This window comes from Podarcis cretensis (genome assembly GCF_951804945.1).
Source record: "Podarcis cretensis genome assembly, chromosome: 4".
Lineage (NCBI taxonomy): Eukaryota > Metazoa > Chordata > Lepidosauria > Squamata > Lacertidae > Podarcis > Podarcis cretensis.
This window is the reverse complement of record NC_137173.1, coordinates 95277135-95289199: the sequence shown is the minus strand read 5'-3', so window position 1 is coordinate 95289199 and position 12065 is coordinate 95277135. Positions and strand designations below refer to the sequence as shown.

The window sequence follows — 12065 nt, the reverse complement described above, 5'->3', positions numbered from 1 at the left end:
CACATCTCGCACAAAGCGATCACCATATCTACTGTGGAGAAATAAACAGAGAACTATGACCGGACAAATTCATCCCTGATTTAACTCACATGCTAATCAATGAACTGTGACCAAAACATGATGGATGGAGGCAATGTTACCTATTTCCATGTTACCTGGCCTCCTCAGCCAATGTCAATCTCAGGATCGGGAAGTAGAACCATTACTATTGCATAGCACATGGCATCTTCATGAATGGATGCCATCCTGAATCTGGATAAAACTCATTATGGCTGCATGCTCCTCATTTCATCACCATTTGTTCTCTTGCGATGCCGAATATGCAACTGGGTTACTACCATCTCTATGAATACTCAGACCAAGTCGTATGCTAATGCAGTGCTGTGTGAGCGCTATTTCAATGCGACTGGATCTCACATGGCTCTGTTAATGTTTGTAGATAGGAAGCATCTGTGACAGGCCAGTGAAGTGGCACCTTTGTGTATCAGCTGGTAGGGAAAAAGTAACCACATCAGCTATCTTTGGCCCATGTGGTTCCTTCCTACAGACATCAGTGGAACGAGATTGGTCCACACAGCAGAAGTTGCCATACAGTTCTAGTATCAAGGCAAGACTGTCCGAATGCCCAGAAGCGGATTGAGTCTGCAGTAAGGGGCAACGGAGTGGAGGGCAGCCCCACAACACTTTCCTAAGAAATGTCTGTGAAGCGGAAACCATTTTAGAAGAAGGCAAATCATATGACAGAGTGGACTATGTTTTTTGTTTTTGTTTTTTAAAAAAGAGGGTTCTACCATTTCTCTTGCCACTTGTCTCAACTGTGCCACGAAGTTGTAATGGGGAGTAGCAGAGAATCTGAACGAGGATAAAGGTAAAGGGACCCCTGACCATTAGGTCCAGTTGTGACCGACTCTGGGGTTGCGGTGCTCTTCTCGCTTTATTGGCCAAGGGAGCCGGCGTGCAGCTTCTGGGTCATGTGGCCAGCATGACTAAGCTGCTTCTGGCGAACCAGAGCAGCACACGGAAATGACGTTTACCTTCCCGCCGGAGTGGTACTTATTTATCTACTTGCACTTTGACGTGCTTTCGAACTGCTAGGTTGGCAGGAGCAGGGATAGAGCAACGGGAGCTCACCCCGTCATGGGGATTTGAACTGCTGACCTTCTGATCAGCAAGTCCTAGGCTCTGTGGTTTAACCCACAGCGCCACCCGCGTCCCATCTGAACGAGAATACATGGGGTTATATTATATTTACCTATAGCATAATTAGATGAAAGTGAAACTGGACTCTGTTTTATTAACATCTCATTACATCGGCAAAGGCCCAAGAAGAATCCTGGCATGCTGGAACATGCTGGATAAGTCTACTGAAGTGTCCAAGGATAATAAAAATGGTAAAGGTAAAGGACCCTTGGATGGTTAAGTCCAGTCAAAGGCGACTATGGGGTTGCGGCGCTCATCTTGTTTTCAGGCCAAGGGAGCTGGTGTTTGTCCACAGATAGCTTTCCGGGTCATGTGGCCAGCATGACTCAACCGTTTCTGGTGCAACGGAACCCAGAGCGTGCAGAAACGTTGTTTGCCTTCCCGCCACAGGGGTACCTATTTATCTATGTGCACTGGCGTGCTTTTGAACTGCTAGGTTGGCAGGAGCTGGGACAGAGCAACGGGAGCTCACTTCATTGCAGGGATTTGAACAGTCAACCTTCCGATTGGCAAGCCCAAGAGGCTCAGTGGTATGGACCACAGCGCCACCCGCGTCCCTAAGGATAATAAGGGTGAGCTACAAGATAAGATGGTAAACATAAATCAAGAAACTTAAAAATAAATGGGATATTGTAGGGTGATTAACTGCTGGCTCTCTCTGTGACAAAGAAGATGGTTTCGCATTCATAGGTAGATGAAGTTACTTGTGAGGAATCAGCTTATGGTGTTTACTGCATCTTTTTTCTTAACACCTTAGGCAGGTGAAGGGAAGGGCCATTGCTCAGTGGGACAGGATAGGTGCATATAAGGCCCTAAGTTCAACCACTCACATGCTCAGTTAAAAATCCCTTAAGGAATGGTCTGCAAGTAGTCTCTGCCTGAGACAGAGCTGCAGCAAATCGACCATTGGCCTAATCGCATACAAGGCAGTCCATTATATCCATATTCTCAACTAGAGATTCTGAGTTTGTGTGTAACCTATAAAAATGTTCAGTCCAAGAAAGATTCAACGGCTGATGTACAGTCAAAAGGTGCCTTTACTTAAGCAACCACCACTACCACCATGTAACTGCGAATGGGGGTTGACAGGGTTGGAGGGTATAACATTTTAAATAATAATATAATAATAATAAACCCAGAATAGACCTCTTTTTGAGAATCAAAACCTCTGCCTTTTGTTTACCTACGGGACGTAGCATTTAATCGTTAGCTGCATATATGCTCATTTTAGGGGGAAAGGGGAGTGTAAAAGTGCTTAAGTATACTTTATACATTTGTGCTGTGCGCCTACTACTTTCATTACTAAATCGATAGCTAATTATAATGAGATGAGGAGATGATTATTTTGAAACATGTACAATTCATATGGTCAAAGCCTTAACAGCAATGTGAGCAGCTTCCTTGAAAGTGTTCCACTCTGTACTCTCTCTGCTAGAATAGCAATCCAAACTGGGCCATCTATTTGTAACGACTCCCTTTTCAATGAGGCTGTAACCCTATACCTATTTACACGGGAGTAAGCCCTTTTGAACTCACTTGGATTCCTGTGAAGACATGGAAGGTAGCAAGGATCCGGTTTGGGTCTGCTCACTAATGTTTATCATTAGGTTGTGATCCAGGCCCCTCTGAGCATGGGGCAAGGCTAGGACTTCTGCATAAATATCCCCCCTCCCTTGCCATGCTACCTTTACACTATACCTAGCATGGCAAGAGGGGTAGAATTTATGCTGATATCGTAGTCCCTGCCGCTTCCATTTGCACCCAGGGCCTTTGACAGCTCACCTTGCAACATGCTAAAGCTCCATCTTAGCCTCCCCATTCCTGGTACACAGGTGTGATACCACACACAGAGGCTTTTCAGACATCATCAATAGGATCGCCAATAGCAGTGTAGCAAAGGAGCATAATATTTATGCACATGTGAGCAGGATCACAGCCCTGGGCTCAAACACTTTCTTTTACATCAGATCCTGCTACCCACACACATCTTGGGGCTGCTATCACCATGGAGGCAGTCAAACTGACTTTTGAAGGAAGCACACAAGAGTACAAATTGCCACCACAAAGTCACACTGCATTTCCATGTCCGCGTTGCACGTGCAAATGCACAGACACAGAAGAGGGAGAGAGAGACACCCCTTTGCAACTCTGTAAAGAAATGGACCAATGAAAATGCAGAAAAGTTCCCTTTCTGATTCTTGCACTTGCCAGTTATGAAAAGACGACTCTTCCTAAGCAGAACAACAAAAATAAAAGCCGGTTGACAAAACATTCCCCCCCCATACAAAGATGTGTCAACCCTGAGCTTGTAATTAAGAAGTTAAAATCTGTGATTTATATATATATATATAATATTCATATATATAAAAATAGATGATCATACTAAGACTAAAAAAGTGAAAGAAATTTTCCATGTCAGTACTATATATATATATATATATATATATATATATACTTGTGTCGACGTTTTAGCAACAGAGTTCCCTTCTGATACAGAAACTAATAGATACGAAGGATGCCGTTTCTATGCAAAACTAACATATTGATCCAATTACTGTTATCAGTTCCTTTGAAAACTGCCATTTGGTTAAGGTAATGAATACAGTTGCAGGAATTTCTACTTGATGCCAAACCTGCAGCTAAAGAAAAAGGAGAGATTCTATCGCAAGAGATTAGTTTTTATGTCAAAACCCTCGAGTTAAAACTTTGCAAGCATTGTTAAGACTTTGCTACAAACCAGATGGTGATGGGCAACTTAGTGGCCGCCTTTTTCAATTACATACCATGGCTAAAGGGTAAAAACAGCTAGGACAAAGAGTGTTAGAATTCAAATCAGAAGTGTGCTAAACAACGTGAATATTCTGAGACGAATGATGTTCCTTGATTAGTAGACTTGTTCCTGCTTTTATTTTGGACCTCTTGGCAAGTCTTCTATTTATGGCCAATGGAGTACAAATAATACAAAATATAAAAGATACTCCCTCAATAGTAAAGATCATTTCGGTGATCTGAAGTGAGATACAGAAGCACTCCTTGTTTTTTTTTAATGTATATGTTTGAAGTCACATTTTGCTATTTTGGGGGGCCTTGGACTTAGCTTGATTTTTTTTTTTTTTTGGTGGGGGACAGGACATTCTTTATTTTGTTCTCTTCTCTTTTTTCTTTGTAATGGAAAACCCACACTTTGTACCCTTAACCCTTTCCCGCCTCCCCCCCTTTTCTTCCTGCAGCATAAAAGCAAATGAAGCTCTGAAAAGTCTCCTGTAATAAAAATGTGAGAAAAAGAGATCTTGCCGAGGAGCAGACAGCGTCTTCATCACAGCTATCGGAAGGAAACAGGGAAAGGTCACTCTGGCACTCTTTGGAAATGCACAAAGGGGAGCAGGTTGCAGTGCCGCTCTCTTCTAGTAGAAAACTGTAAGTATTTGTGGCATGGTCCGTTGCCCAAGAGCATAAGAAAAAGAGAAAGTTGGCTGTTTTTCTTTTTATTTTCCGAAAGCTAAAAGGCAGTCATCGCTGACCAGAGCCAGGATTATCTGCACTGTTTTTGCAGTAGGAGAGCCAGGCAGATGACAAACCACGTGAGTGCTGACCAACTGGGCTGACTGGCTGAAGAAGAGTCCACTTCCCTTCGGTCTGAATCAACGAGGGGTGCGTCTGTGGTGATGAATTCAAACTCTGTGGGACAAATGTCATCTGTGCAACCACTTCCGCTTCCTGAGCCACTGGTCTCTTCACCTGTGGGAGTGGAGGGGAGAGGAAGAAAATCATTGTCATCGTCATCATCATCATCATCATCACCATCTATTTCTTATACCCCGTGCATCTGACTAGGGTACCCCAGCCACTCTGGGCAGCTTCCAACAAAATATAAACGAACACACCAAAACATCAAACATTAAAAGCTTCCTGAAACAGGGCTGCCTTCAGATGTCTACGAAAAGTCATATAATTGTTTATCTCGAAGGAATGTCTCGACCCCATTGATCAGCCCAGACACTGAGGTCCAGCTCCGAGGACCTTCTGGTAGTTCCCTCACTGTGAGAAGCGAGGTTACAGGGAACCAGGCAGAGGGCCTTTTTGGTAGTGGCGCCCGCCCTGTGGAACGCCCTCCCATCATAAGTCAAGGAGATAAATAATTGCATGCCAAGGCCCCATGACCAAGGTCCCCTACTGGATAAATAAAACACATGAACAAGCAGATTTTCGTTTATGGGTTCAAATAGGGACACAAATAATAAAATTATTATTATTATTAAGGCCAACTGTCACGGATGATGGAAGTTATGGGCCAACAATATCTTGGAAGACCACAAGTGGATCTCTGGGGGCCAGGCAGGTCAGACCTTTCCCCATGAGAGCTAGCATGTAAACAGCACTGAGATGGGTCAAGGCAGTTTCCTGGTCCCAAGTAAGTTTTCATCCAAAAATAATGAATAAATGGATCACAGTGTACATTGCAGCATCTCAGCCAGTGGTTTTGACTAAGAACATCCTTGAAGAATACTTTTCTATGCCATTAAGCACTGCTGTTGTAAGGGATCCAATTAAGAGAAGCTGAATGACGCGGGATCTTACTTGTATCCTGAAAATTCACATCGTTCCCATTGTACGCGTTCTTGAGTTTGTTCGTCATGACTCTCAGGGCCATGATCTGCTGCCTTATGTAGGTGTCGGGTCTGGTGATGTCGACGTCAACCTCAGGATTGTTGATCTGGTTGGTGAGCCCATCATTCATGATCTCTGGTAGGTATCTGTGCATCAGAATGATATGCCATGACCAAGAAATTTCACTAGTCCCTGACACAAAAAGCCGGAAAGTTCAATTTGTCAATTCAATGTACATGCAGTATTTACTGCAAACATGCCTCCATGACCACTCACTCAATCCAGTAAGTCTTTTAAAAGTTTTTCTTTTTTAAAGTACAAAGGAACAGGCAACCTGTTTTTCAGAATGGTCACTTTAGCTCACCAGTAAACCCACCGTTTGAAACTGAATAAGCAGTGAGTCCCAGTCAGGCAGGCTTTACATGTATTTGATGATGATGATGATGATATACTGTGCTGGTTTACACATTTAGGAAAGCACTTTGCTTAGTAGCAATTAAGAAATGTATTGTAGTTAATGCAGGTTTTTTTTTAAGGTAGGGAGATGGGAAAGAAAAGGATTTTCAAAAAATATGTATCTGCATTAAAGAAGGAACTGTATGTTATTTTGACAGGGTTTAATGTAAACTCTGTTAATATTATTAACATGCCGTGACAGAAATGAATTCCTGCAGGTGTAGAAAATGTTATGAGAGAAGCACAAGGAAACTGGCACAAACCATCTGCATCTGTGCCTCAGAGGAAGTGCTTTTAGATAAAGAATAATAATCTCATTTTAATTCCCTTCACTGTCAATATTATGAACTAAAACCTATGGATCGGATTTAAACTAAGGCTACAATCCTAAATACTGCACACATTATACATTTAAAGCACCTCCCCAAAAGAATCCTGAGAATTGTAGTCCACCCCTCGCAGAACTACAATTCCCCGAACACCCTGAACAAACTACAGTTCCTAGTATTCTTTGAGCAGGGATTGTGCTCTAAACTCACACAGCCACAGACTAGGAAGTAAACACCACTGAACACAGTTAGCCATGACTCAACTCTTGACGATTTCAAAGGGAATTAAATGAAACTAATGGGCAGAGAAATTCAAACTGGCAGAGGCACCAAGTTCCGTGTAACAAGGGGGGGGGGCTGGTTGTGTGTGTAAGGCCCTCCGCCATCTTGGGGAGGCCTGGTGGGGCCCAGTCCCTCAAGACTGGGGGCGGGGCTCAGTCCCATAGAGTGGGCACGAAGTTGGGTCTGGCAAGAGTGTAGCAGCCCCAAATGCCCTGTTTCAAGGACTTATGCCTCCTGCCACAGCACAGGCTGCCACAGTGGTGGCTGATGAACTTGTGGGGCTCCTCACTGCCAGCGGAGGCATACAGGATTGCGAACGACTGGTCATGTTGGACTGGTCATGTTGTGCGGATGCCTGATGATCATCTTCCGAAGCAACTACTCTATTTCAAATTTCAAAATGTAAAGCGTAATGCTGGTGGTCAACAAAAGAGGTTTAAAGACTTTCTCAAGGCAAATCGAAGAAAATGTAGTAAAGACACCGACAACTGGGAAACACTGGCCTCTGAGCGCTCCAGTTGGAGAACAGCCTTTACCAAAGGTGTCATGGGCTTTGAAGATGCTCGAACTCAGGATGCAAGGGAGAAACGTGCTAAGGGGAGTGCATGCTTGGCAAATCCACACTGTGATCAACTCCTGCCCGGAAACCTATGACCCCTCTGTGGAAGGATGTGTGGATCCAGAATTGGCCTCCGCAGTCACTTAAGGACTCACTGTTAAGACCGTGTTTATGGAAGACAATCTGACTCAGCTATGAGTGATCACCAAAGAAAGAAGAAGATTACGACCTACCGTATTTTTTGCTCTATAAGACTCACTTTTTCCCTTCTAAAAAGTAAGGGGAAATGTGTGTGCGTCATATGGAGCGAATGCAGGCTGCGCAGCTATCACAGAAGCCAGAACAGCAAGACGGATTGCTGCTTTCACTGAGCAGTGATCCCTCTTGCTGTTCTGGCTTCTGAGATTCAGAATATTTTTTTTCTTGTTTTCCTCCTCCCAAAACTAAGTGCGTCTTGTGGTGTAGTGCGTCTTATAGAGTGAAAAATACAGTATATACTGAAAGTCTGCATTAAATCTCATCTCCACTGAACTGATGGAAGGTCGGATACCTTCTGTCTATGTATTGATCAAATTCTACAAACACCTTCCATATCTCCTTGAAATCATTTCTTCTACATATTCCCCGCCTTGTCTTAATGGCACATGTTAATTTAAAGCTGACCGTAAGTCCAGAGGTAGCATTATTATCAATTTACGATGTGGTGGAGGGTTCACAGGCTATGAAGGACTTGCTCACAAATTTATTGACAGCTGCACAAATTATGATAGCTAGGAATTGGAAGGGGCAAGCAGAATATAAAATGGAAGAATGGTATAAAGAGGTGTGGGATATTTTTAAATTAACATGTACCTGCTTTCTTTTTAATTGGATAGGTTTCACAAAATCCACACATAATTGACCCAATTATACAGAAATAGGGTCTCATTTTTTTTTGTTTATTTCAAAGACTTTTAATTTTGATGAAACATGTTTTGTAAAGTAGCACCAATCTGTGAGAACGTGTTGTGTTCGAAGCATCTCTCTCCCTTTTATTTTTTTTACATAGATGTCTTTTTAGGAATGTTGTTTCTGCTCATTTCTTTTTCTGAGTACCGTTAGTGACAGAGGCCATCCTGCTCTGTATTTCTGAAAAGACCAAAAAGCTCAGAAAAAGCTATGATTGCGTTTTCACTTGTTCATTAGGGTTCCATTCACATTATAAGAGCTGTTTCACACTCCCAGCTCCCTGGTCGTATATGGCCTGATAAAATTACATCTCTGATAATGAGGCATTCCTGGCTGCCTTTCAAATAAAGGGCTAGAAAGATCAATCCTTCTCTGTGTTACTTGCTAATTGATGGCCTAGAATTAACTTGGCCTGGCCTCTTCTTAATTAATAGTGGCAGTTGTAGAGAAAGGAGTGATTTTAATAATCACAAGTAATCTTGACATGATGACTTCTTCACAGTCACATAGCTTCCCTTGGCCCTAAAACTTAAGTTAGGGAAGGGCTGGAGGTTTCCCTTGCTCAATGATATAAGAGGCCCATTTTAAGACATGTCTACTATAAATGGAAATTAGTTTGATATCAGTTTGTCATGCCTGTTTAAGAATGAATCATGGGATTTGTAGCTTGCTAAGCGTACTGGGTGTGCCTAGCCTCTGGTTTCCAGATATAGTTCTGAAAACGTCTTTATTCTTTTGTTGCAAATTGAGCCTTACATTTTCTACTCATAAGTACGTCCTACTGTATTCAATGGAGCTTACTCCCAGATATCTGGGTAAAAACTGTGCAGCCTTACATTGCAATCCTAAGCGATTTTACTCAGAACTAAGTTCCACTGAGTTCAATTGGATTTACTCTCTGGTATATGAGTATGTTAATTCCTGTTGCTGTTGTTGTTGCTGTTGTTGTTAGCATTATTATTATTATTATTATTATTATTATTATTATTATTATTATATCCTGCCTTTCCCCCTGACAGGCAGCTTCCAGCTACAATTGTATTTCAGTCCATTTATCTGTTGAAGGCGTTGTACGCGATCCCTTCCCTTACACAGTTCTACTTTACAACAACCCTGTGAGGTAGGTTCAGCTGAGAGGTTGTAATTGGCTCAAGATGACAGGTGTAGATGTCTATTTGACATCTATGTGTGCAGGAGATCAAACATAGGAGAAGCTCCCTGAGGTGGAATAGGATGTCCCTGTTTCCATTTGAGTAATGCTGGAGGGTATGTTTCTCTGTGTGTACCTTCAACACAGTATTTCAAAGCAATGCTTCACAAAGTGAACAGTGCATGGTTCCGTGGAAGTTTCAGATGCAAATATTAATATATATTTTTGGTCTCCCCCCCTTACTTAGCTTTGGTGTGCCCATTCCAGCAGTCCTCCTCATTGGACAGGCCTGCTGTCACTCTTTCTTCTTTGCAGATACTGTATGGTAAAGTTGACCAGAACTTTTTGGAAAGCTTCAGTTTTTCTTTAATGTCAATTACCTGATCAAAAGACAAAAGAAGGACATTTGGTTAAAAAGAGATAAGAAAAGATGAATAGACTCAGATTGTGTGGGCGTGTGTGTACACATGTGCATATTTTTTCTTTTCAAGAATTACAAAATGGCATATATTATTCTTGATAGTGGAGACTATTAAGGAACTCAAGATAATTTCTATATAGACTGAAACAAGGTGCAAACCACATGCGACTGCAATCCTATGCCCACTTACCTGGGAGTAGCTTCACTAAACTCAACCAGATTTATTTCTGAGCAGGCATGTAAAGGATTATGCTCTCAATTTACCTTACGGCCATTTCTACATAACATTTCAATTGCCCTCGTGCCTTCCCTATGCATGTGACTTTGTGATTATCCATCCAAAAGAGAGTATTGGAGAAAAGCGACAATTCAAATTGTCAAAGCAGGCTTATATTTGCAGTACAAACGGAAGTAAGAAGAAGACCTAGAAGCTTATCAGGAGTAGCTCAGTTAGATGATCAGCAATGGTGGGCAATTTCCTTTGAGGCTTACCCTCTGCTACTGAAATATGCACCTTCAAGTTTGTGTGGTTTGCAAGAGCTTGCTCAGTTCACATGGAGCAATGGGGAGGCCCACCAACCAGAATATGTTCTAAAATCCTAGGAATTCTTGCTCAGTATTTCATGCAGAAAGCACACCTTTCTGGTAGAAAGCCTGACAACTGAGATGGAAGAAACGACTTGCCACATGTCAGAAAAACAGCATTTGAGCTTCAGTAAGAAGACCTAGGCTATTTAATTGGTTTTTATAATACATAAGCAAACCTCCCAGCCTTCCATTTCATTGTGCTGAGTCTGAGGAGTTGTCTTTGCTGCTGTCTTAAAGAACAGTTGGCTCATCTCCTTGTTTCATAGACCCAGAACCATAAAGTCCTCTAGATGGCAGCATTGGCCAATATTCTGCAGAATTAAGTGTTTCCCTGGCTGCACACAAAACATTACACCCGAAATAAAATTGTAGATTGTTCTACCGAATAGAAAACTGACAGGCCTGATATTTTAAAACTTGAAACTGACAGGCTGCTATTTTAATGAGGTCTGCCAGAGCCAAGGTTAACCAAAGCCTTAGTTCCTTACAAAGATTACTGCCTTGCTTCTCAGCAGGAGGCTGCGCAATGCGATGCCTATTGATATCTTTATATAGTTCTCAAAATTGCATCATGGGTGTGTCTGGTACAATAAAGGCCTTTAATTTTTTTAAAAAATATGCAATTTTGGACAAATTTTATTTCTTTAAACAGAAATGGCCTTACCTTATTTTTGTAAAGCATAGCAGTGTACCATCTAGAGCCGAATGGGCCCTTTTGTAATTTGAAAATAAAGTTGGAGACCTTTCTTGTAAAGAGATATCTCCTTCCTCTCTGGTGTTTCAGAAACACAGAAGGAAATTTAAAGGGAGGAAGTGTGCGTTTGATATTTGCAAATGGCCTCATGGATTTAGACAAGGAAATAAATGTCAGAGGTGGTCTGACTGCCCACGCCCATTTCATTTCTCTTCCGCGTTGTGTCCTACGTGAGCACCACTTGCATAAAAAGCATGCATCAAACTCAAACATGATTTTCCGGCGTCACACGTGACAGTGGTCTCTAAAGACAAATTAAAGTTTTGCTTCAGACACTCTCCCCCTCACATCCCTGGACCCTGAGCTGAGGGAGTTTGTGATGCCACAAGAGTGCTTGTAACCTGGCCAGGATAACATGCAAGGCACTGGCTGAATGAACAAGCCTCTCCAAATTGGTTCGATTTAATGCAGTGGTACCTCTGGTTGCGAATGGGATCCATTCTGGAGGCCCATTTGCAACATGAAAAGACTGCAACCTGAAGCACCATATCTGCACAGGTGCACTGCGCAATTTGGTGCTTGTGTGCATGCACGAGTGGCGAAATCCGGAAGTAACCCTTTCTGGTACTTCCGGGTCGCTGTGGGAGATAACCTGAAAGAACGTAACATGAAGCAAACATAACACGAGGTATAACTGTATTTGTATTCTGCTTTTCCAACAAAAAAACAACAACAAGGTAAATCTTGTGGTCTTGCACACCCTCCGCCATTTCTCTGATAAAAATAGGGACGTCCCATTCCATAATGATAAATTTACTATTTACACCCCA

The 12065-nt window shown here is 42.3% G+C and overlaps 1 protein-coding gene across 2 annotated transcripts in view; it reads right to left on the bottom strand.

The window, feature by feature from the left end:
* Window positions 1–4669: 4669 nt before the first annotated feature.
* The window catches only part of GPC6 (glypican 6), an 802940-nt gene continuing 795544 nt past the window's right edge, over window positions 4670–12065 (bottom strand). For both annotated transcript variants that reach the window (XM_079972771.1, XM_079972772.1), the window contains 3 exons: window positions 9776–9912; window positions 5779–5954; window positions 4670–4938 (listed from right to left, as the gene is read on the bottom strand). In XM_079972771.1, the coding sequence (XP_079828897.1) occupies window positions 4733–4938; window positions 5779–5954; window positions 9776–9912 (519 nt within the window). In that variant the 3' untranslated portion in view covers window positions 4670–4732. The remainder of the gene's footprint in view (window positions 4939–5778; window positions 5955–9775; window positions 9913–12065) is intronic.